The 23,809-nt window shown below is 34.4% G+C and overlaps 2 protein-coding genes across 6 annotated transcripts in view; both read right to left on the bottom strand.

Annotated features, from left to right (window-relative positions):
- Positions 1-3,436: 3,436 nt before the first annotated feature.
- Positions 3,437-6,251, bottom strand: LOC111992784 (uncharacterized). Of its 2 annotated transcripts, none has more exons than XM_024024644.2 (6): positions 6,137-6,251; positions 5,728-6,016; positions 5,352-5,608; positions 4,441-4,652; positions 4,082-4,343; positions 3,437-3,903 (listed from the first exon to the last, which is right to left on the bottom strand). In XM_024024644.2, the coding sequence occupies exons 2-6, from the start codon at positions 5,969-5,971 to the stop codon at positions 3,574-3,576; spliced, it is 1,305 nt and encodes a 434-aa protein (XP_023880412.2). In that variant the 5' UTR covers positions 5,972-6,016; positions 6,137-6,251; the 3' UTR covers positions 3,437-3,573. The 2 variants fall into 2 exon arrangements, with proteins under 2 accessions (XP_023880412.2, XP_023880413.2); XM_024024645.2 differs by having other exon boundaries at positions 5,352-5,605.
- Positions 6,252-13,753: 7,502 nt separating this feature from the next.
- The window catches only part of LOC112016651 (transcription termination factor MTEF18, mitochondrial), a 17,066-nt gene continuing 7,010 nt past the window's right edge, over positions 13,754-23,809 (bottom strand). The window contains exons 2-4 of one of the 4 annotated variants that reach the window (XM_065778143.1): positions 19,733-19,976; positions 17,722-17,799; positions 13,754-15,648 (exon numbers count right to left, since the gene is read on the bottom strand). In XM_065778143.1, coding sequence (XP_065634215.1) covers positions 13,757-15,532 — 1,776 coding nt within the window. In that variant the 5' untranslated portion in view covers positions 15,533-15,648; positions 17,722-17,799; positions 19,733-19,976 and the 3' untranslated portion in view covers positions 13,754-13,756. Of the gene's footprint in view, positions 15,649-16,247; positions 16,843-17,721; positions 17,800-19,732; positions 19,977-23,809 lie in introns of those variants that run through there. The other 3 variants (XM_065778144.1, XM_024049180.2, XM_065778145.1) reach the window with 3 other exon arrangements.

The following is a 23,809-nucleotide window of genomic DNA, read 5'->3' as shown; positions in this document are numbered from 1 at the left end:
CAAGTAGGGAAGATCATTTATGCTGGATTTATAGTTCAAATGGAGATTTTAATTCGGAGAATGCATATATGTTGGCCACCGGTTCAAGCCCAAACGAGCCCAATTTTGCTGGCAATTGGGTGTGGAAGCTAAAAATTTTGCCAAAAATCCAATTGTTTGTATGGAAATGTCTGCTTATGAGCATTCCCACGAAGTCCATCCTAGCTCAGAGAGGTTTTAATGGTGACACGTGCTGTGATTGGTGTCATGAGGATCAAGAATCGATTGCTCATGTGCTTAGAGATTGCCCGATTGCAACTAGGATTTGGGCAGAGTCTGAATGCCCCTCCCAACTCCGAAAGTCCTTCAATTTGGACATTTTAGAATGGCTGAGATTGAATGCCTGCTTCTCCTCCCACTTGCCTGGTAAGGGTCACCAGTGGGCAACTTTCTTTCTCTTTGGAATCTGGAATCTTTGGCTTTTTAGAAATAAGAGATTATTTGCGAGGCCTTCCTCTTTTAACCTTCGTCAAGCAGTGGAGAATTAAGTTGCTGAGTATTTTTACTGTGTGATGGATAATGATACAGCCAAAAGATTTTTGCGGGTATCAGTGGGCTGGATCAAACTGTAGCCTTTGTAGTCCAAACTTAACACTGATGGGTCTGCGCTTGGTAGCTCGGGCCTCACAGGTGGAGGAGGCTTAATTAGGAATTGCCACGGGGAGTGGATTAGTGGCTTTGCTAGATCTATTGGCTTAACCACTAGCTTGGCTGCAGAATGTTGGGCTGTAAGGGACGGGTTAATGCTGTGTCTAAGACTAGGACTTAATGCAGTGGAAGTGGAAGTAGATGCATCTTACCTTGTTTCCTTACTAGCTAATGCAGCAGTAACTAACAGTGAGATTTCCTCCCTTGTTGATGATTGCAGGGACATGCTGAAGAAACTTTCTCATACTCGGGTTAAGCACTGCTACAGGGAAGGTAACAAGTGTGCAGACAGGTTAGCAAGGCTAGGCACTGAATTGGAGGAGAGTTTTGTTATTTTTGAATACCCCGCCCCCTGTTATTGTATCTCTTTTAACTCTGGACAAGCTGGGCCCGACCCAGGAGCGCACTTGTAATGAAGTGGCCTTGCCCACTTAAGTTTTAATATAATATCCAGCTTACAAAAAAAAAAAAAAAAAAAATTATTCATTATTTCCCTCTATTGGGAGGATACAATTATTCTGGGTTGCCTCTATTGAGAATTCTCGTACCCTCTGCTTATTATGCATAAAATTTTGTCTTTTTGATATGTAATGTCAATTGTGCATTTTGGGCTTTGTTACAAACACAAACAGGCCTGTTTGTTTACACAGAAATAGTATTTGTATTTCTCTGTCCTGTGTGTTCTGCTTTTGGTATACAAAATGGTTGTCTCAATGCCTAGCTAACATTATGAGACTGACACAAATTTATGATGTGGAGGTAGTCTGGGACCCTGGGTGCCTTGGCAATTAGCAGGAGATAAATACTTGTCTTGAATTTGCTTGCCTATTCTGCCTATGTTCCAGGGTTCTTGACCACATATTATGTATTAAACTTAATCTTCTTCTTCTTCTTTTTTTTCAGTAAATGTTAACTATGGTTGCACTAGCTTTCATTTTGATCAAATTTGACAAAGAGGTCAGTCAATGTGCATTGATTAAAATTTCAGACTAGGCATGAAGGTGAACTATATGGTTGGTGCCTTGGTGGAATCTTCAAACAAATTTTATGCTCCAGCGGTCAATGTTAAGTGCTTAGCGGAGTACAGTTTTTTTTTTGTTTTTCAATAAATTCAATATCAACTTCAAATTGTCAAAAGGCTCTGTAATGGATGTTACTATCTATCTCAATAATGTGTATATGCTCCATAAGAATGTTCTAACTGTGCTAGTTGCTATCACAATGGTAAATAATGTCAAATGTGTTGAATGCAAAGTCAGTGCCCAAATGTTAATAAGTTTCAGACAGTTTCTGTGATAACTTATAACTAGATTTCTTGAGCAGTTATCTTGCACAATTTCAAAATGTTGGCTACTAGAAAATTTTCCTACATACAATGATTTGTATCTGGCATTCGCACTTAAATCTTTGAATGAATTATTTCATGTAGCTTCAATTCCAGTCTTCCTTTTTTTGTCTGTATTGCTGTTGGTTTCTTCTGTTTGATGTCTGAAAACAGATCCCAGAAAATGTAGTTACTAAATTGTTTTCATTGCTATACTTTCAATATAATTGTATGATCTCATATTATAATATGACCACCTCATGATTCTCTTTAATCTTCTTCAAAATATGCAACCATGACCAAAATTTAAGAAGTGGATATTAGGGGTGCTATCAAATTTAGTTATGTTACTGTTATCACTTGAACACCACCAAAGGAAAGACCTCTGCAAATATATTATTCAAAATATGAAATATCCGGATATTCTGTATGAGGAATCTTTTAATGGAATATTCAGACCTTATATTCCTTCTGTTTTGTTTGAAATAGTGAATATTAGTCGCCTCTAAGTTTCAAACTGCATATCCAAATTATATGATGACAAAGATGAGAATCTTTTAATAGCATATTCAGAGCTAATATTCTTTCTGTTTAAGTAAAAGCTTGATATGTATGATTATTGTGGGATTAAAATGGTACAGTCATGAGGTTTAAACAACCAAGTTGACGCACACCATCTTCTCTGTATACCATATTGGTGCCGGTGCATTACTGTGGTCTTTAATTCCTTACTATACCATATGGGCAAAACTCATTACAAACTAGCATGTACACTGTTAAATAACACTAAACTAGTGTCTATACATGTTAAATAACACTAAAATCATGACTTTCACTCACATTTTCAATTTCGAAATTGTGAGTTAGATTCACGAATTTTAGTGTTATTACACAAGTGTGTATCCACACAGATGTGTAGTAAACACTATCGATACCATATTACTCACTTCTTCTCGTGCTATCACAACTTTTAGGTCACTAATATTCTATTATCATACATGAAACATTTTTCTGTTTCAACTATTCCCCCTAAATGAATCCACACTTCTATTCTAATACTAGTGGAAAATACGAAGCCCTTTATTAATATTTTTGTTTGATCGGTAAGTTACACACTCAATGAGTCTTGAACCCATGATCTCACCCTCCACTTAGAATTTATAAGGAGAGGGAATGCCAGTTGAGCTAGAACTCATTGCTAGTTGAGCTAGTTGAGCTAGACCTCATTCTAGGTAAGTTCAAGTTCAACATCACAGAAACCCAATCAGGCATTCAAATCTCTCCCTCTCTCTCTCTCACCAACAAATTCAAATTCCCCATAAATCTGTAATTAGAACAGTAGTCCTACACATCTGAGGAACAACTACAATATTTTAGGGAAGTCCCCTAAATCAATAAATGAATTAGATTTTGATGCATAATGTCTATAGAAACAAGGATTATATTCCTCTAAAATTTTCCAGTAATAAATGTAATGTACATATTTGTCAATATATGAAAGAAAAAAAATCAATCTCCTACACAATCAACAATTTGGATGGGGAGAAGAAGTTGAGACAACTTCAAGGTATGGCTGTATTAGGTCTAAATGAAACTTGTTCTTCTCCAAGCAAAAGCGACCTTAAAATGGCTTCGCATATACCATCATAATGCACTATCAAATGTCCACCATTTGGAACTTCATGATACCGAATCCAGGGTAGCTTCCCAGAAACAAATCTTTGAAGCTGAACAGGCACAACCTTATCTTCAAAACCTTGCCATATGTGCACAGTGCTTTCATTTTGAGGGTACGGATTGCGCAGATCCAAAGGGTCAAATTCCCATTTGCCAAAAGCCAGCATAAAGTCACGACGGAGAGTATCAAAAACACTTCTCTCCCGTAACTTATCCTGTATGTTGAAACAAAAACTTTATCACAATCATCATGAAACACAACTAGTATGGAACTTGAACTTTGATATGTTTTATGCCTATACATTGTTGAGCAGAATTTGAATCACTTGAATAACTGTAGCACAAAATTTTTTTATCCTTTCTGCATTTGTGCAGAGTGAATATGTAGCTTACCTGGGTGAGCATTGGGAATCCTGATATAGTCTTCAAAACATCTATGTCTCGGTCATTGAAGAACACTGGGTTTCTTTCCAAGACAGAAGTTGAAGGGAGCCATTTTTGATTCACCCACCAGTGTAGTAGTCCAGGAGCATGATTTGCAAACCACATTGACCACCTCACAAGTTTCTTCCTGTAGTCATCCTTTATCACTCTATCAGGTAGAGAACGCCACCAGTAATTCACAACCGGGACTACAAAAGACACACCTGCTAGCCTGGAAAAATGGTTTTGAGACAACAATTAGGCTCATGACATTATTGAGCAGGGAAAAAAAAAGATTGAAACTATAATTTTGAAGTTGAGTATTTTGCCTGTCTGGTATGTATTTGAGGCAACTCCATATGGAGTAGGATCCCATTGAGACTCCAATCACATAAAACTTGGATCCTAACTGTAAATGATCAGCAAGTTCTTGAATGTCAAATGCTTCACTCTTTACTGAGTGCTTTGGGTCTGCATCACTTTCTCCATATCCCGCTCGATCAAATAGCAGAAAATATATCCCCAACTCATCTATTAGTTCCTGGAAACTAAAGCAGTGTGAAAATTCACATCATCTGACATTTGTACAATGTTATTTCTTTGATAGTTTGAACCTGACACACTATTACTTCCTTGACTGAAAGGTATATCAGGGTTCTTCTTGTAAAATCACTCACATATATGAATATGATGATCTCTTAAAAAAGAGGAAGAAAATAGCATTAACAGATAAAAGGATCTTTGAAAGCATAGATAGAATAACACCTCTTGATATGTGAGCACAAGTGTGTGATCAAAATTGCTCCCCAGGGCTGGCCCTTCCCCAGAGCTATTCCTTTATATTCATTCATATGAAGTTTTAACATCTATGTTAGGCATATGTTTTCTAAACTAGTTTCAACTCAACTACACAACAACATCAACCAAACCTTAGTCCCAAATTTTTTGGGGTCGGCCTAAGAAAACGCCCCAACGTGCATCTGTAGTGGATCCATTCATGATAAAGTGACTAAATTTTACTCTGCCCGTCAACTTACTACAACCCTCCTCCTTTTTCCGGGCTTGGGACCGGCTGTGAACATAATAATCACAGACACAGGCGGAGTTTAGTTCTAAATCAACTAAATTCATCAATATCAAGCATATATTTTTTTACCCATTGCAAACCCAACTGAGAATGTCTAACACACAGTTTCAGATTTTCATAATGAAGGTTGAGAAGAGGGACTTATGTATGTACTTGAGGTGCCAGAAAATTCATCTCTTTGGAGCTCCCTAAGCCGTGGACAAGAATGATCTTGAATTTAGCTTTGTCCTTGGCCACACCTCTCTCCCTGTAAGCCAGGTACCTCCCATCTTTGAGTTTGAATCTTGAAGAAACCTCAGGAGAATCTTCTGGGGAACCAGTCTCGGAAGTCTCTGAAGGAGTGGGAGGAGAAGGAAGTTGTTTTTTTCCTTGATAAACCATTCCTAGAAGACCCATCAACAAGGCAACTGCTGTTTTGGAAAACATTGATAGAAAAATATCAGAAGGTAGATCTGGCTAACAGGTACCATCATCGTCATATTGATCAACATGGGCGTGGCTAAAAAGTGAGTTAAGGTAAGGTTCATACCTGACACAGATTGTGTTTTGAGTTTGAAGGGACTCCAAAGGTTTAGCAGATGATGAGGATGATGTCCGAAATCCTTTTGTTTCTCTTTTGACTTGTAGTCGGTAGCTAGCTTTTCAAAGGTATTAGTGTAAAATGGGTTGCAAGGATTTTGAGTTTGACTACACAAAACTCTACGTTGTTGTTGATTACTTATAAATTTTTTAACTATTGTGGACACCCTGTGAAGGGTTTGATGAATGGGCATTTTTTTAGGCCTTTCTGTAGCTCTTGATTTTGTTTGTGTCCCCTCCTAAAAAACTTGGCACTTCAGCGAAAATAATATAAACCAGCTAAGCAAAAATATATATATAGAATACCATATTTGCACAGTTTTCTACTTGAAGGAGGAAACGAAATTTAAAATTTTTACCTTTACATGGGAGTTTTTGATTTCGAGGGACTCACTGCCATTGGCTATGTTTTCAACCTTCTTTTAACAAACTTTAAGGCATTGGCATGTTGGCCACCCTGGCTGGCTCTCTGTCTCTCTCTCTCGCCTTTCTGGTTTGTAAGGTAAAAACAAGAATTCCCTTATTTTCTGTTTTTCTCTTTTGACGGTTAAAGAAGAGTTTTAACTTATGGCGTTTGCTCTGATGATGGTTGGGTAATTCTCTTTTATGATGTTTGCTTTGTGATGATCGGAGGAGGAGGATTAAACAAGCCATGGCCCCCCAAATTTTTTGAAAATTATGTAATTTCCCATATGGTGTATATATATTTACAAGTAGCTCCTTCAAAAAAAATATAACTTGGCCTCTCAATTTTTTTTAACTATCTAAATTATTTTTAGTTTAAGCATTCTCATAAATAATACTTAAACAAATTAAGGTGATCATCCTCTCACAATGTGTTTCATATCATGTAAATGTAACTTAAAAATTATAAAGTACATGATAGGTGATTTTATAATATACACACACATTACATTACATTACATGTGTATAAGATTTAGGTTAATCACAACCCCCTTCAAAAACAAAAAAAAAAAATTTTGACTTTGCAACTAATTTTTTACAACAAAAATTTTTACTAATTAAACTAACTGAAATTTATCATTATTTTATGTTTTAAAGAATCAAGAATTGTGGGTATAAATAACATTAATTGTTTCCACCATAATATGTGACACAACTGTTGTTGTATGTTTAGCATTATACTTTTTCCCTTTACATAGCTGGCTGATATGAGAGTCTGGCAGATTCTGTCTTTGAAAACATACGGTCCTACACTTACACAACCAACATGCATTAGTGCTGAACACTAAACAAACAGGATTTTGACCCTTGTTCCTCAAAAAAAAAAACGGATTTTGACCCTTGAATGTGAATCATGCTATGGTTGATTAAAATTTACCAAATCCTTTGGACGGTAATAAAGGTTCCAATTCAATATGCTCTCATGGTTAATGGTTAATTTAACGGAACCAAGGCAATGCGATGTCTTATGTCTAGGTGTCTTTAATAACATAGGATGCTTCGCGTTCAAAACATACTATTTAAAGTAATTATAAAGATTTAACTTTTTATCATTGCGCACTTTTGTTATAATGGTCACTTCATAAATACTAATTTTTTTTTTCTTAACTTTAATTCTAATGATTTAACCTTTCTTTTTATTATTGAATCTAAAGATATAATTGGATTCTAGAAGGAAACTAAAAAAAAAAGGGTTATTGTAATATGTAATCTATATTGAGTAAAGATCATTGGTTGAAATTTAAGTATGGGAAAGAAAACGTTCCTTTTAGAGTATATTAGGGTCTGTTTAGATACCGCTTATTGCTGAAAACTGAAAATTGAAAATACTGTACCAGAATAATTTTTAAATATGTGAATAATATCGTAGGACTCAGTTTTAACTTAATATTTGCATTTTTCCGTACTTGCGAGTTTCGTAAATAGTGCACAAGACCCACAGAAAAAACTCCAAACACTCTCTCTTTTAGTTTTCAGTGCAATCCAAACTCAATCCAAACTCAACTTAGATTAGATAGCGTGACAAGTTTTTGTTTGGATAAGTTAGCGTGACAAGTTAGTACTTTCATTTTGTAAATCTAAATCCAATTATTTGATAAAGCTTAAACACTCCCAGAATAGATACTATATAAGTGACTTCATGGGCTGAATAAGTCTAGTATTACAAATTTTTTCACAACTTTACCACAATTTTACCACATGATGACTTGCAAGTGGTAAAATCATAGATCCAGATGGATCGACTATTTTATTTATACCACTCACAAATCACCACGTAAAAAATTTGTGGCAAAGTTGTGAAAAAATTTGTAACACCAGACTTATTACTCTCATGGACTCCGAGGTTTATACCAAATGATGAGAATATTCTTTGTAGTTCCTTGCTGGAGAATACTGCTTTGCCCACACACGATTGCACATCTTATAATTTATATGCGGCTCTTTTTTCGTATAAGACCATCTTCCGTTTAATAATATTCTTGCTTAATACGAATCTTTTTTGTCAAAATATTCCCTTGAACAACCAGTCCTCCAGGCTAGAATCTAGTTACAATTAATATTTGGATCCACATATTCTTGATTCAACTCTTTTAATTCAACCACCACACATTCTTGGTGTAATAGACACTCCACAAGTATAAGTGCTTGTAAAGTATTGGAGAGCAATGACCGAGTTCAAGTATTCAAAAGGAAGTTTCACATATATACATTTAGATTAGAATAGAGTAGAAATTCTATCTTGTATTAAAAAAAAAAAAAAAAATCTCTTAATACAACATTTGGATTTGGTAAAATCTCTTGATGGTTAAATAAGAGATCTAGAGTTCAATCATCTTTAACACCAAAAATCAATTGATATTTTAGTCTAATAATAAAGAGTTATTATCAAGAACAGATGTTTTAAGTTGAAACTATTTAAAAAAATATTTAAATAATTTATTTTCATTAGTTTATTTTATTTAGTAAAGATATAAGTGTATTTGAAAAAAAAAAAAAAGGATTTTGACAAATTGTACGTGAATTAACTTAAAAAATAAGCTAGCTAAGTTATATTTAACGTGTCCCTTAGATTTTTTCCAGATATTATTTTATTGGCTTCTTTTGTGAAAATCAAATCTTTCATTAAAATTTCCTTGAAGTAAGCCTCACAAAATGTACCTTTCACATGGATTTTTCTGGAAAGCACGTCGGTACGGTGGGGGGAGATAACGAGGTTTAATATCTATATAGCTTCTTTCTAGGTAGGCTGAAAATTTAAAATTATTTTATTATTTAATTTATTTTTATTATTATTTATGAATTTTATTGTATTTTTTATCTTATTCATGGGTCTCACTATACTATTTTAATTAACTTTTATATTTATCTAAAGTACTTTCAGTAATAAGTTTTAAGTTTCAGTAAAATAAATGGTATCCAAACAAACTTTAAATTTCTTGATTATTTGCTATTTAAGTAAATATTTTTATTATAATTCAATAGTTTTATTTCTTTTAGTAATAATAATAATATTATGTAGTATGTGTTTGGCAAAAATCAAAAAAGCCAAATTATTTTACTATTTAATTTATTTTTGCTACTATTTATGGGTTCACTACACTTCTTGGTATTATTCATAAGTCCCACTATACTATTTCTACCGTTATGTATAATAATTTCGATAAAAAATTTTTAATTTCAACAAAATAAACGAATTTCAAATAAATCCGTAAATACTATTATTATCATAACTATTATTGTTATTTACGTAGACCGAAAACACCAGTGAGCAAGCATAAAAGGTTTATCCTGATAAAAAAATTGAGAGGCAGAGAAAAATAAGTAAAACAGTAAAATAAGTGGATCTAGAGTTCTAATCGTGTGTGGCTGTGGGACAAGGTATCTCTGTAGAACGTAATGGAATCTACAAAGTTATATTCCACTTTTTCTTTCTCTTCCCGGGTCCTTGGCAACACGTCTCCACAATTTTTTTTATTTTTTATTTTTTTTAAAAATTTCTTGAGGTTTACGACATTACTTTTTAATTCCCAGCTTCTTGTTCGACATTAACCTTCTGTGAATATAATGAATATAATGTTAATAAGGAAATATATAAAAGTAATATATTCCGATAATAATAAATTTTGCTAATTGTTATGAAAAATATTGTTCCCTTACATTATTGTTTAGTATTTGTGTCGTCTCTTTTACATGTGAGTCCCATAAATATTAATTTTTATTGGCCTCTTTTTTTAATGCTTATTTGGCATTGCTCTAAGAAATATATATATATATATATAAATTGATAAATATAATGGCTATATAATGTTAGTGAATAGAGTTATAACTCTAGAGCTTGTTTACTAGTATTTTTAATTATAAAGAAAAAAAAAACAATTTTCTGCATTTAAAAAGCAAATTGGTGGGTTGGACTTAGTGGGTCCAAACTAGTTGTGTTGTTTGGGAAATTATTTTCAAAACAGCTTTTAGAAAACTCTGTTCTCAAAATCATTGTGGAGAACAATTTTTCTGAAAAGTCGTTTTCTCTTTTCATTTTCAGTGCATTCCTCTCTGTCTCTCGTCTGCCAATGATGAAGTTAATTGAAATTCAGAGTCTGCTTAAGTACTCCAGCATACATTTGGTAGATAAGTCAATTTCATTTTAAGGAGCTATTTAGTTCAACCGGTACAAACTAAATTCCTGATTTTGATCATTATACATATGCATTTCTATTTGGTCTAGCAGCATTTTTAGCATATATCTTTGACATCTCATTTTCCAAGCGTTGCAACATTTTAATCTCTTATGATGACAGATCCACAATAGAATAAAATACATATAATAATCCTCAACCCAAAATAGTTTGCATGACCAAATACATCCAATTTATGATCTTGGTCTTGATTGTACAAAATAGATAGTAGCTATTGCTAGCCAATTTTTTCTATGCTACGTGTACAGATCCACAATAGAATAAAATACATATAATAATCCTCAACCCAAAATAATTTGCATGACCAAATACATCCAATTTATGATTTTGGTCTCGATTGTACAAAACAGATAGTAGCTATTGCTAGCCAATTTTTTTCTATGCTACATGTTTGTTTGGCTTCAGATTAAAAAGTTAACTTAGCTTATTTTTCCTACTATTCATAGGCCCCACTGCACTTTTTGATACTATTAATGGGTCTTATTGTAGTATTTCAACTAACTTTTACCTTTATCCACAGTACTTTCAGTAAAAAGTTTTTAGTTTCAGCAAAATAAATGGATCACAAACAGACCATACATATTACACATGTGCTTGCCAATCCACAAGGTCTAGAATTCTCATGAGCTTGCACCAGGTATAGCAATTTGGTTTCCTATGGTCTTGAACCATTTTGTCACTTCACCATCCTAATGCATAGTTGAATGTTCAAATTTTCAAAAACCAAATTTTGCTTAAGAAATCAGTAATTTGGCTTTTTGAATGCATTTATTTGAGAAATCTTATTGATTGAAACAAATCAGCACACACAACAATAGAGGGTGCAATAACAGCAACACAAGAATTGTTCAAGCAACAAACTAGTTACATCACCCTTTGAGATCTAATCTAAATCTCTAGGAAACATAAAGACTTACGTTGACTCTTAGAGCAGCACCCTAATATATCTCTAGAAAGCTGCTACCGAAAATTCATCTAGCCCCATACACATTGAATTTCTTGCTACTTTAAACTGTGAAACAAGTTTCTTATTAAGAATTGGCATTCAGTTGCCCCATTTCTCACACAAGGCTTTGTTAAAACAAGAGTGTTCTAATGTGCTTTGTTTTCCACGATCTCTGAGATCTCACACGGGTAAAGGTTTTGCACATAACAAAAGTGTCTTTCAAAGAAATCATGAATTTCAATGCTAGTTAACTTTTAAGAAATTCAATGGGATCCACACAAAAAAAGGAATGCAGTGAGATAGATTTAAGAATTAAAAAATTGTTCTTGTCTTTGAACAAAACTTTTCACTTGTGTTTAACAAATACTTGACTAAGATTTTAGAAGTTGAGAAACAAAAACAACATAAAGCAGAACAAAACCCAGAAAAACAAAACACCCAAAAAACAAATCTATCCCACCATCATCAAACCAAAACAACAAGACCTCTAAGATCAGCCAAAACAAAAGGAAAATGAAATGTTCTGAGCAAAATCTGACAACCAAATATATATATATATATATATATGAACTCAAATATCAAATTTAATATAAAATACCAAATATGAGAATAAAGTGAATAAACATCAATCTCGAAATCAAGAAAACAAATTGAAGAGCTTGAAGTCAACATAGAGAGGGGATCAATCCTTGAGTCTTTGCTCTTGGTTTCAAATAACTGACCAACTAACCACCAAGCCAACACAAAATGGGGATCACACAACTCACAACTGCACATGGCAAAGTCAACTGTGGTTATCACATGCTTTTCTTTCTCTTTTTGGGGAGCCAATTCAAAATATATGATGAGTGAAATAGCAAGAAAGTAAATGAACAATGTTAAACAAGAAAATAAATTTTACAGAACATCAACTGCATGGAAAATGAGTTCATGTATCGCATACACTTCGACTCTTCCATCACTTGTGTACGCATCTTGTAAAGTTGTTTATGAAATTGTCCTTCCCTACAAGCATGTCAACAATTTTCTTCATAATTAGAATTCTCTTAGTTTAGAAATACAAAGATATTCTGAAAACTCTAATTGCCCTTTTCTAGTCGTTTTTGCTACTTTAACCAGATTATCTTTCTTTGTTTTTCTTTACAGGCCTAAAAAGTAGTTCTTCATTCCAGTCCTTGAGACAAAATTAAGTAATTAACATTACTTACTCTTGAAAAGGGCAACAGGAACATATGTTTATTCTAGAAAATTCTGACAATAAACACCAATTGAAGTATGACCATCACATCAACACCTGTTGACATAATCTAACTATGGTCTCACATTTTACTCTCAAAGTTCTGTTCTCCAGGAATTATGCATGAAATTCTCTACGTGAAACAATTGCCTCCAATGGACCTTAAAAAATGTAATGAAGCAAAAGTAAAAATTAGAAGAAAAACAAAGTAGCTAAAACATTTTTTTTTTTGATATCAAGTAGCTAAAACAATTAAAACTGACAAAATGATGATGCATTGATAGTGCACTAACATAAGTTTTCCAGAAGAAGTTTCCATTATCAATGTATTTGATGGGAATGGAAATTAACCCCCTCACCAAGTGATATCAAATATCTCTGAAATTAACAGTATTTCATTAAATTGATGTTTATTATGGAGCTCAGGATTACACAGTTCAAAGGCTATTCTTTGTTGGATTATCATTCATCAAGGTTTTATTTTTTATGAATTTTGTTACTTTTATATCTTGATGTGCACTTGTTGATCTAGCTTGCACATCTTAAACATGGATATTTACTTAAGACTTATGATCACAGACACAATTATGATAGAAACACAAGCTGTCAGAAAAGAATACTGATTCAGACATGTGATGCAGCTATATATGTGTATCTTTCTGAATTTATGAACCTAACATATATAATTGCCTCTATGAGAGCCCAGTTGCATGCATAGGAACCATAATTGACTAGTCACAAACTCGTATGATGCAGAAAAAAGGTTAGCATACAATTATGCCAACATTAATAAATATAATCTTATATGGAATCCAAAATGTACAAAGTTCTGAAATTGTAGATAGAGGTCAAGACAAAAGATCAAATACTTTTTTGGTAAGTAGATAAAAGATTAATACAAAATACAAGATCATCTACCTCGATAGTTAAATACAATCCATATTACCAAACCACTCACATCTGATATTTATATGGGATTCAACCCTAAGTCAAAATTCACATTCAGCCATTGTCAGATAATCTACCATTACGTTTTAAACAACCATGCCAAACAAAATTTTATCAAGAAAATAAAGAAAATGTGTTGCCTTTTTTACAAAATAATAAATAGTTAAAATGAGAAGGATGAAATTACTTCTTAGCTGGAAGGTGAATGATTCTTTATCTTTTCCCACATGGCTGGACCTTCGGGATGAACATCAACAAAATATTTTACAAAGCGTGTATCTGAGCATGCAAGGATAGTACTCAAAGACAAGGTTGGCTTTGTTGCACCTCTCTCCCACAACCAAACATACATTGAAAATCTTTGACTGATTCTTTCAATATCATAACCTAGATATGCGGGGAATGACACCACAGATTCCAATGGGTAACCCAAATAGTTTCTTAAGTAATCAATCTTCCTTTCAATAACATCTTTGGACTGGTTAAGAACCGTAGGAGCTTGTTTAACAATATTTGTCACAATGTTGTAGTCCAAACCAGCTTGTACCAGGCAATCAAACCTCTCCTGTAATTGATCCCCTCTGCCTCGAAATTGCTTCAAAGCTTTCATCATCTCATCCGAATTTTCCATGTACCCCAATCTCGACAAGAATGCAGTTTTCTCCTGGTGTTTACTAGGAACTTGGGAAGATTCCTGCTCATTGCTCTTTATTTTTGATTTAGACACCAAATTGAACAGCTTCAGTGGATCTTCCTTTATAACTTGACATAGACCATCTCTTCCAACTTTCAATTCTTTGCAGACAGATCTAGGTCCTTTCAAAGTACGTGAACCCAGAAGTTGTATGTGGTTAGATATAATGCTTGCAATGTACTCTGTCTCCATTTCAATCTCAAGTAGAAAATCCATTGCTCGCAAAAGATTTTTTATACACTTAACTGACAAAATGTTGGGATTTTGTATAAACAGAGAATAGATCTCATTCAACTTGAGACCCAATTTGAGTAATCGACCAAACAAGATATACACCTTCTTCCCAGAACCTTCAAACAGTATTGCAGGATTTGTGTTAAACAAATGGTGCATCTGCTCCTGAGTATAGCCCACTTTATCTAGAAAATCCACAGTATCAAGCATTCTGTTCCAATTGTAGGTGCTTTTACCAGATAAACATCCTCCAATCCAATCATTTTCAAACCTCAATTCCTTCAATCTTTCAAGAACCTTGACAAATTCACAGTTAACGCCACCAATCAAAAGTGAGGGGCAACAACTAATGAGCTCAATAACTGTGGATTTACTCAAACCCAAATTTTCATAAGCTTGAAGTTTTAAAGCCAATATCCCATAATCATATCCAAATATCTCTTTAGCTTCCTTGTACATTTTACCTATCTTACTACGCGGGATTCCATAACCACATAAAACATGAAAGTTGTCAAGCATAACATGATCATCACTCAAATACATCAAGTGTCGTGGGAGAAGCACTGAGAGCTCAGATGGACGGAGACCCAAACTCTCAAAAAAGGGTTCAAACTCATTAATGGGATTGTAGCGCAGGAATTTAGTTAAAGAGTGAGCAACATGTTTGTCAGTATCAATCTTGGATATCAAAGTCTGAAGAAAACGAGGGGAGTTCTTGCTAATGTGCTCAGCATCTGTGAAGCTGAAGCTCCTAGTACAGTGCAAATAATCAAAGAGCACGTTTTGAGCTTCATTCTTAGCTATCCGAGAGAATCGGGGAGTGAAATTGGGTGATTTTACTAACTCAGTAACAGTAACTTTAGCATCATTGGTAAGCGTAGAAGTGGAAAGGCTTCTAACTTTAAACAAAATGAAAGATGGGTTTTGCCTAGTTATGGGTTTGTCATAGCCAACAGGTGAGAAAAGTACAGAGTGATTAAGTTTGGCAATCATTTCAGAGAACTCAGACACCCTTTTATGGTTTCTAGATAGTAACATGGCAAGAAGACAAAACAGAGTGTAGAGAGACAAAGAGAAAACAACCCTAAATCAACACCGGCAGCCCTCGTAACTGTTGATCTCTCTCAGTCATTATATCTGATCCTCCTCTCAATCTGGGAAATAAGGAAAGCACATAGATTAAATTACTTGTGTATGAAACCTTGTACAACAATTTAAGAATGAAAATGTAAAGCTAAATAGAATTTTCATCCAGGTTTATTACCCACAAACCACAACACATACAAACCCGTAACAAACACATACAACTCTATCACTATGACACTAAGGATGAGATTCAATTCAGAAGCACAAGAAACCAACTTACCAGACTGAGAATCTTAGTATCACTTACATGAAAAAGACGAAAACTTGGGTACCCATAACCCCTAAACCAAATATCAAAAGCTAAGGAAACTCAACATAAACCCCCAAACCTTAGACATTCACAAAAACCTCAAAAGACACAAGTCACAACAGACTCACATACATCAAACATTTTAACCCACCACATCCAAAAGCTTACATTTTTAATAAGAAAACATAAAATGCATCATCATGAAATGAGTAAGTATAAAAAAAAAAAAAAAAAAAAAAACAGTGTAGCAAAATTTTTAGTTCCAACAACAACAACAAAAAAAGCATAATACCTTGGCACAACCATAACTATAATCATCTTTTTTAACAAAAAAGTTGCAACATGGGTTTGATTTACCTTCAAAGAAATGTTCTTTCTTCTTCTTCTTCTCAAAGGAATGTTCTTTGTTGAAGTGGCATTGCCGCCTATCCCAACCTCAATGGTTCAAGTAGGAAGGGAAAGATATGAATTGTTTGTGTTTGGGTTTTTGGGTTGGTGGCATTGTCATGAAGCTTGAGCTTGGTCTTGGGCTTGTATTATTGGGTTGTTTGGTTGTTGGGTTTGAGACTGGTTATGGGTTCAAGTTATTGGGCTATAAGATTGGGATGGTATTGGATTCTGGCTTGGGCTTTGCTTGAGTCCAACTTCTTACACTTTCCGTTTGATTCAATGTAAATGGGGGGCTTTGTGCGAGGAATAGGGAAGAAGGCGGGGAAGTGGTGGCCTGTGCGTTAGAGATAGAGAGAGATGGAAAATGTTTTCCAAGTTTTAACACACAAATTTTCAGTCAAATTGAAAATATTTTCCAAGTTTAACTAAATTTTTATAAGCAAACAAATATTTGAAAATGGAAAAAAATTTCCGTAAAATATTTTATATCAAAACAAACACAATGTTAGTTTACTTTTGGGGGGTAAAAACCATTGATGCTTTGAATTTTGGGTGGTATAGGCATTGCCGCATTGGTATAATTTTTTGTGTAAAAACTGATGCAAGATCAAGAAGATCTGACATTAGGACTGCTATTTAAGTTTAAAAAAAAAAAACAAAGAAATTCAAATAAGGAAAAAAAGAAAAAAGAAAAAAGAAGAGGAAGGGAATATTGATGGTTTCAAATTATCAGTATGCTTGATTCAGAAACATACTACTGCTCCTACTTCTACCTGTGTCTACTACAACTCAAACTATCAAGCATCATTGGTGCATTAGTCCCAAACCCATAAACCACCCTGCGAGACTCTGGCCAATCAGAGAAGCAATTATTCCCATATTCAAAGCCAACTGTATTATATATGTACGGTCAAATGGTTGATTAGGAATAGGATAACATGAGCAAGCAAGCGATGCAACCAAATTACGTGTGGACTTATTGGTACATAGGTACAACAATGCTTGCTCCATAACACACTGAATTCATCATTTTTCTCTGTACTACAAATAGACATCTTTAATATGGTTCCGTAACTCAACATTATTTCATATTTACGAACCACATTGATAGCTCTCTTAGATTTTGTCAAAATCTTTTCTTTTTTTTTTTTTTTTACTTTCCTTACTGAAACTGAAATTTCCTAATCATTAAAAAGAGCCATGATTCGAGTTATCCACATCTAAAAAATGAATTTAAAAAAAAAAAAAAAAAAAAAAAAAAAAAAAAACCCAGAAAGTAAAAGTGAAAAAAAAAAACCAGATTTTCAAGGAAAGGCCAATAAGAGAACATGGACATATAAACTCAAGATAATGTATATAATTTAAAAGGCTAGGCCAATAAGAGAACATGAACATAGATAAATTGAATAAAATAATAAAGGAGAAAAGAGAAGGCACAAACCTTCCTCAACAATTCATCTACACATTTACTTTAACTGCAATGATTAAGCATCTCCACCAAATACCGAACTGGGTGATACTGTCAGGAAATAGCAAATAACATAAAGAATTGAAGTACTTTAATTCACGAAATTTTTTTTTTTTTTTTTGACAAGAGATGGCTAACAATTTTTTTTTTTAAGAAGGCAAGAGATGGCTAATATACATGAGGCTTAAATCAAATTTTAACCGCTGGCATATATGCATCTTCATGAGCAAACCTTTCCTTGAAAGTGTGAATAAGAAAAATACTAATTTGTGCTATCACTCGAAAGCCTAACATTTTTATAATAACAAAATAATGGCCATTAAGTAATTGTCTCGTGGATGAGACCTTTGTTATTTTGAAATTTAAGAAATTATTTTAAAAGAAAAGATTCATTTTGAATTTTAATTTTTAGTTTCTATGATGGCCATTAATTTATGTTTAAAGTTTTATCATAATTATTTGTATTGGAGAAGAGGAACTTTTTCAGAGTCCCACATAACCCCATAATCCGAGAGTACTATTTTATACTATCATGTATATTCTACATATCAATGTGTATGCATTTCTAAATCTTATATTTGACATGAACACTGTTGGCAGGCCAAAAACCATAATATAACATATCAACACCAAAAAAAATATAAACAGCAAAAAATTAACATTGCAACTACAGACACGGTAATAAGATGATAATCCTAGTCATTGCAAAATGGATATCTTTTATTCATGCAGCAATATCTTCAGTTAATTCATTAATATCTATTGTACTTTGATATGCACCATATATGATCTCTTAAAAAATATATAACAATTATTGCCAAGTAAATTTATTTTAGTGCAACTTCGATACTAACTGAACAGAGGAAACAGTCATTCATTCTTAGACCACTCAATCATTTGCATATTCAACAAGAACAACATTAGTAAAGGATTGTGCACAGTGACACCTGTAGATGATCCCTCCCTCCTCTCACATGGCGAGGGTGTTTGTTAGTTTGTATTAGCTACAAATTTATGACTTAGCCACGAATAAACCAAATCAACTTTTTAAACCCCCCCCCCCCCACCCCCCCCTTTTCTCTCTTTTTCTCACAAAAAAGAAAAGAGAAAATGAAAAAGAATTGGCATCCAGACCCACTGCCCTTACACTGGTTGGCAATTTGCAATCCAGTCAGCTAAGGTATTTAGTTGAGAAAACTGGTTAACACAAATCTTATTATTACTTTGTACTCGCCATAATTCTCTATTTTCTATGGATGAGAAAAATATTTTTCACAAAAATAAAAACGTACGAATTGAAAGTGACATAAAACTAAACCAGCTTTCCACATGCATTTCCTCTCACAGTTTGTGATTATACAGAATGGCCATCACAGGAATTATATCTTATTTACATATTGTTTACATATCTAAAAATCAGAAGGAAAAAAAAAAAAAAATCTTATTTGAGAAGTAGAGAAAAGGAGTACATAGTGAACAACATTTGTAATTCCAAAGAAATTGTTCACAGGAACAAGATAGACTAGCTATTCCACAATCGCCCAGCCCCACGGGGAAAAAAAATTCCAAATATGCCCAGATAGAATACATTCTTGGCAGGCATCAGTAGCATTTGATATCTCTAATCTCATGCTTAACCATTAATGTAGGGTGTCAAATTTTTAAGTGTAGACTAACAAGCAAACCCCAAAAACAAACAAACAAAGAAACTAAACCACACCCACATCAAAAGGCCTCTCAATTACAGTATTTAAGCTCAAACCCAATTCATAGAATGGTCAGAGAGATTTACAAACCTAAGCTCATCCACTAATCTCCATAAATGACTAAGAAAAAGGAGACATTGGCTAAAACAAAGACATACCCACAACCAAAATGAGGCTAATGAGACGAGCCCATTATCAGAAACCAGATGGAAAATGAGAAAAACAAAAACAAACTCAAAATGAAAATTAAAATCGAGAATTTAGAGAGAGAAACGTACGGGGATCTTGTGGAGAGGGACCTGAGACTTGAAGTAGATGTAATCTCCGGGGACGATGGAACCGAAGGAAGATCGGCTGAGTGTGATGGGTTGTGATCGATGTATCGGGCTTCAAATCATGGAGGGGCTGTGTGTTGCGATCGATGGCTAGGAGCTGTGTGTGATCGATGGGTTGCGATCGATGGCTAGGAGCTGTGTGTGATGGCTGTGTGCGTTGGCTAGGAGCTGTGTTGGCTAGGGCCGGCTGCAAGTGTGTTTAACTTTTATTAGTACTGAAGCTTTAAAAAAAAAAAAAAACGCAGGTCCTTAGGCCGCGTTTTTAAACGGCTTGGGCCGCGCTTAAAAACGCGGCTTTAGACCCATTCTATGGCCCCGTTTTCAAAACGGGGCTTTAGCCCGTCTGGGGCCGCGTTTTAATAAACGCGGCCCAAAAAAACGCGGCCTAATGGGCCCGCGTTTTGTAGTGGATCGACATTCACCTTCTGTACAGTGAATATAATAAATATAATGTTAACAAGGAAATATATAAAGGTAATATATTCTAATCATAATAAATTTTGCTAATTGTTATGAAAAATATTGTTCCCTTACATTATTGTTTAGTATATGTATCGTCTCTTTTACATGTGAGTTTCATAAATATTGATTTTTACTGGCCTCTTTTTTTAATGCTTATTTGGCATTGCTCTAAGAAATATATATATATATATATATAAATTGATAAATATAATGGCTAAATTTTTACCTTTCTTTTTCTCATTCTTGCTCTGCTTTTTTCTCTCAACTCATGCTTTCCGCCTCTCTCATTCTTTCTCTCCACTCCCACTGTCAGGGCCGGCCCTAGACCAAGCTTCCACCGATCTCATCTTTTTTCTTTTTTTTCCGCTGCTGCGTTTGGGTTTTGATTCCGCAGAAGCGACGAATGGCTGGTTTTGAGTTTTGAGGTACTGCCTTTCTCTAGACTCTTCTAGTCTTCTTTAGATTTGTTAAAGATAAGTTTTCTCTGGGCAGTGGGCTGGACGTTTCACCACGTCTGGGCCTTTTTTTTTTTTGGTTGTTAAGCCTGCGTTTTTTTTTGTTTTGTTAAGCCCGGTTTTTTGTGTGTGTGTGAGTTATTGGTGCAATAGGATTTGTTTTATTTTTTTTTTGGTGGGTGCCATCTTGGCAGGCATCCTCTTGGCTGGGCTAGGGCCCTGGGCTTGTACAGTATTGTGTTTATTTATTTATTTATTTTTTAATCTTGTGTTTTTATATATATATTTTAGTTATTGAGAATATAATGGATAAATCTTTATCTATGCAGGTCGAGATTGCTAAGGTTGAAATTGCTAAAAAACTTTTATTTATAAATCATGTTTTATTTCTTATTTGCTCTACACTTGAAATGTATTTTTTATTTTAGTCTTTGGAAATATATTGTTGATTAAAATATTTACTAGAAAATATGCATCTGAATATAAAAAACTTTAAAAAAGAAGAAAAACTAATTGAGTCTCAAAAAGGATCAAATGGATAAATTTGTTATTAGTAATAAACAAAATATAACACAAAATTTAGATGAAAATATCACAAATGAGCAAGAAATTCACCAAAAATAGATTTTAAATGAAATATATTATAATATAAAAATATTAAATAAATATTAATTTAATTAATACATAAGTATAAACAATAATTTAATTAACCAATAATTAATTAGGGGAAGCAACTAATAAACAATAATTAATAATTTAATTAACCAATACATTATAAAAAACAAACAAATTAAATTATGTTAGGCTAAACAACAATTAATAATTTTATAATTAATGAAACAATAATATAACAAATTATAGTTTATAAAAGACAAACAAATTAATGAACAACTAAACAACAATAATTAATAATTTTATTAATATTTCAAATGGACTTATAGTTTATTATTTATTCTTTTGCTAGAATTATAAACAAATATTTGATAAGAAAACCATGTAGAAGACAATTGTAAATTTTATGTCTTTGCATGTTTTTTAATTGTTGTTGTTGTTGTCGATATACAAAATTTTCTTTTTATTAGATCGTGTAATTTTATACTTGTTGAGCAACACTCTGAAAAAATTTCTGGAGCCGCCACTGAATGTTAGTTTACTTTTGGGAGGTAAAAACTATTGATGCTTTGAATTTTGGGTGGTATAGGCATTGCCGCATTGGTATAATTTTTTTGTGGAAAAACTTGAAATGTTGTTGGTAGTTTAGTGATGTAGATTTTAGGAGTTTATTCTTAGAAGTTAGGATAATTTGATTTTACTTTCCAAAGTTTTAAAATTTTGATCAACTTCACTAACATTATAGAACGTTTAGATTTGCTTTCTTCCATTAATCTCTATTGTTGAGGTGGCCATTAAGTGTCACATCAACTCAAAACAGCATGGTGTTTAACTTTAAATAGATTGGTTTCTTTGTAAATTTTGATCATTTTTTTAGTTTCAAGTAGGTCTCATGTAAATTTTATTATTTTCTAAAAAATTATTAATTAACCTTTTATGAGTATATTTGGCTTTTGTAAGAATCATAATAAATTTATAATTACTCTCATATAAAATCTTGTGACTCTAACCAAAAGACATTACTTTAGAAAATGTTAATTAATTAATTATCTCAAAAAAAAAAAAGTTAATTAATTGAAACTATAGGGTCTGTTTTTGTAGCCCAATCCCAAAGGATGTGGGTTAAAGGCCCAACGAACCCAGAACAATAAATTTGTAGAGAGTGGATCGAAGGTTTAGGCGCTCGCCGGCGTGCATGAAGCATGAACTACTTTCCTTTTATTGAAAAATACTAAGAACAATTTACAACTGGAGGATACTCCTCGGCCCATGGCTGAGGAGGTTTTTTCTTCCACTTTACTTTTCTTCTCCCCCCTTACATTTTGCTCACATTTCTTATATATCCCTCTCTTCCTCTTCTTGTTGATCATCTATTGGCCTCCCTCCTGACCGTCCATCCCATCAGAGGCCATATCCATACTCCAGTGGTTCGCCCTGATCGATGTTGCTCTGTCAAGGAGTTACATCCCCATTAATGCGGCCAGAAGGATTAGGTGAGCGTATTCAATGCCGAGGTGACAGTTCACCCAGGGCTTGCCCCTTCTTTGTACTTCTGTTGCCAACGCGTGGCACTGGGTCCTTTCCTCCTCGGATATTCCAGGAGTCCTTTGGTGGGGTGGTCCTTGTGTTTTTCTCAGGTCTCGGATGACTGAGGACAAGGTCGTCTTCGGCGTGGGCCATTTGGGCCTGGTTTGAAGTGGGCCGAGGCTACCCAATTTTCTGGCCCCACAATAGCCCCTCAAAATCTTGCTGCACGCATCCTCGGGCGGGGAGAAGGATTTTGATATCCTCGGCCTTACCCCCCCCACCCCCGTCAGTGCTGGGGTCTATTCACCTGCCCAAGGCACGTCGCTGACGTTTCGGAGCACGTAACGTGCCCACCATTAAATTCAGGTGGCTCTGTGCTCCCCACGTCTAATGAGGCGTTACCCATCCAACGGTGGAGGTTCGTCTTGCATTTATGGGAGGGAAAACCCGCATGGTTCCTCGATTTGGGGTATAAATACCCGTACGAACCGCTTCTTCCTGTTCCTCATTTGTAATCGAGAATATTCGTGTGCCCCTCCTGAGTTCAGCCACACTCTCACTAGCACCTCCAGCATAAAAGCCTGTCCGAGGAGCCCTTCCTCTTTCCAGTAAGTCGCTCTATCTCTCTCTGACATCTCTTTCTCTTTACCCTTTTTTCTACTTAGCCTGTTCTTTCTTAGTTCTTTTAGGCGTCAACTGGGATGGGTAGATTTAAGAAATACGTCGATACCGCGGAGGCGATGGAGAAATTCATCACCGACCACAGAATTCTCGGCAATGTAGGTCTGAGATATTGTGAGGACGGGGAGTGGCGCATACACAGGCAGGAGGGCGAGGTGGTAATTCCCATAGTCGCCTTCCTTGAAGGGGGGATGACGATCCCCATGGGGCCGGTGATGAGGGATTACCTCATGCACTTCCGGTTGGCCCCCACCCAGTGTGGGATAAACGTCTTTAGGATTCT

The sequence above is a fragment of the Quercus suber genome, unplaced genomic scaffold (assembly GCF_002906115.3).
Source record: "Quercus suber isolate HL8 unplaced genomic scaffold, Cork oak 2.0 scaffold_174, whole genome shotgun sequence".
NCBI classification, from domain to species: Eukaryota; Viridiplantae; Streptophyta; class Magnoliopsida; order Fagales; family Fagaceae; genus Quercus; species Quercus suber.
The sequence above is the reverse complement of the archived record's forward strand: the minus strand, read 5'-3'. Positions and strand labels throughout refer to the sequence as shown.

What these genes read in the sequence shown, in the direction of transcription:
- LOC111992784 (XM_024024644.2), bottom strand. Translation starts at nt 5,971, where the DNA reads ATGCCCATTCATCAAACCCTTCACAGGGTGTCCACAATAGTTAAAAAA. An exon ending in CAAAACACAATCTGTGTCAG is followed by an intron (nt 5,609 to 5,727) that starts GTATGAACCTTA and finishes TTTCCAAAACAG; the next exon opens with CAGTTGCCTTGTTGATGGGT. An exon ending in TGAATTTTCTGGCACCTCAA is followed by an intron (nt 4,653 to 5,351) that starts GTACATACATAA and finishes TTTAGTTTCCAG; the next exon opens with GAACTAATAGATGAGTTGGG.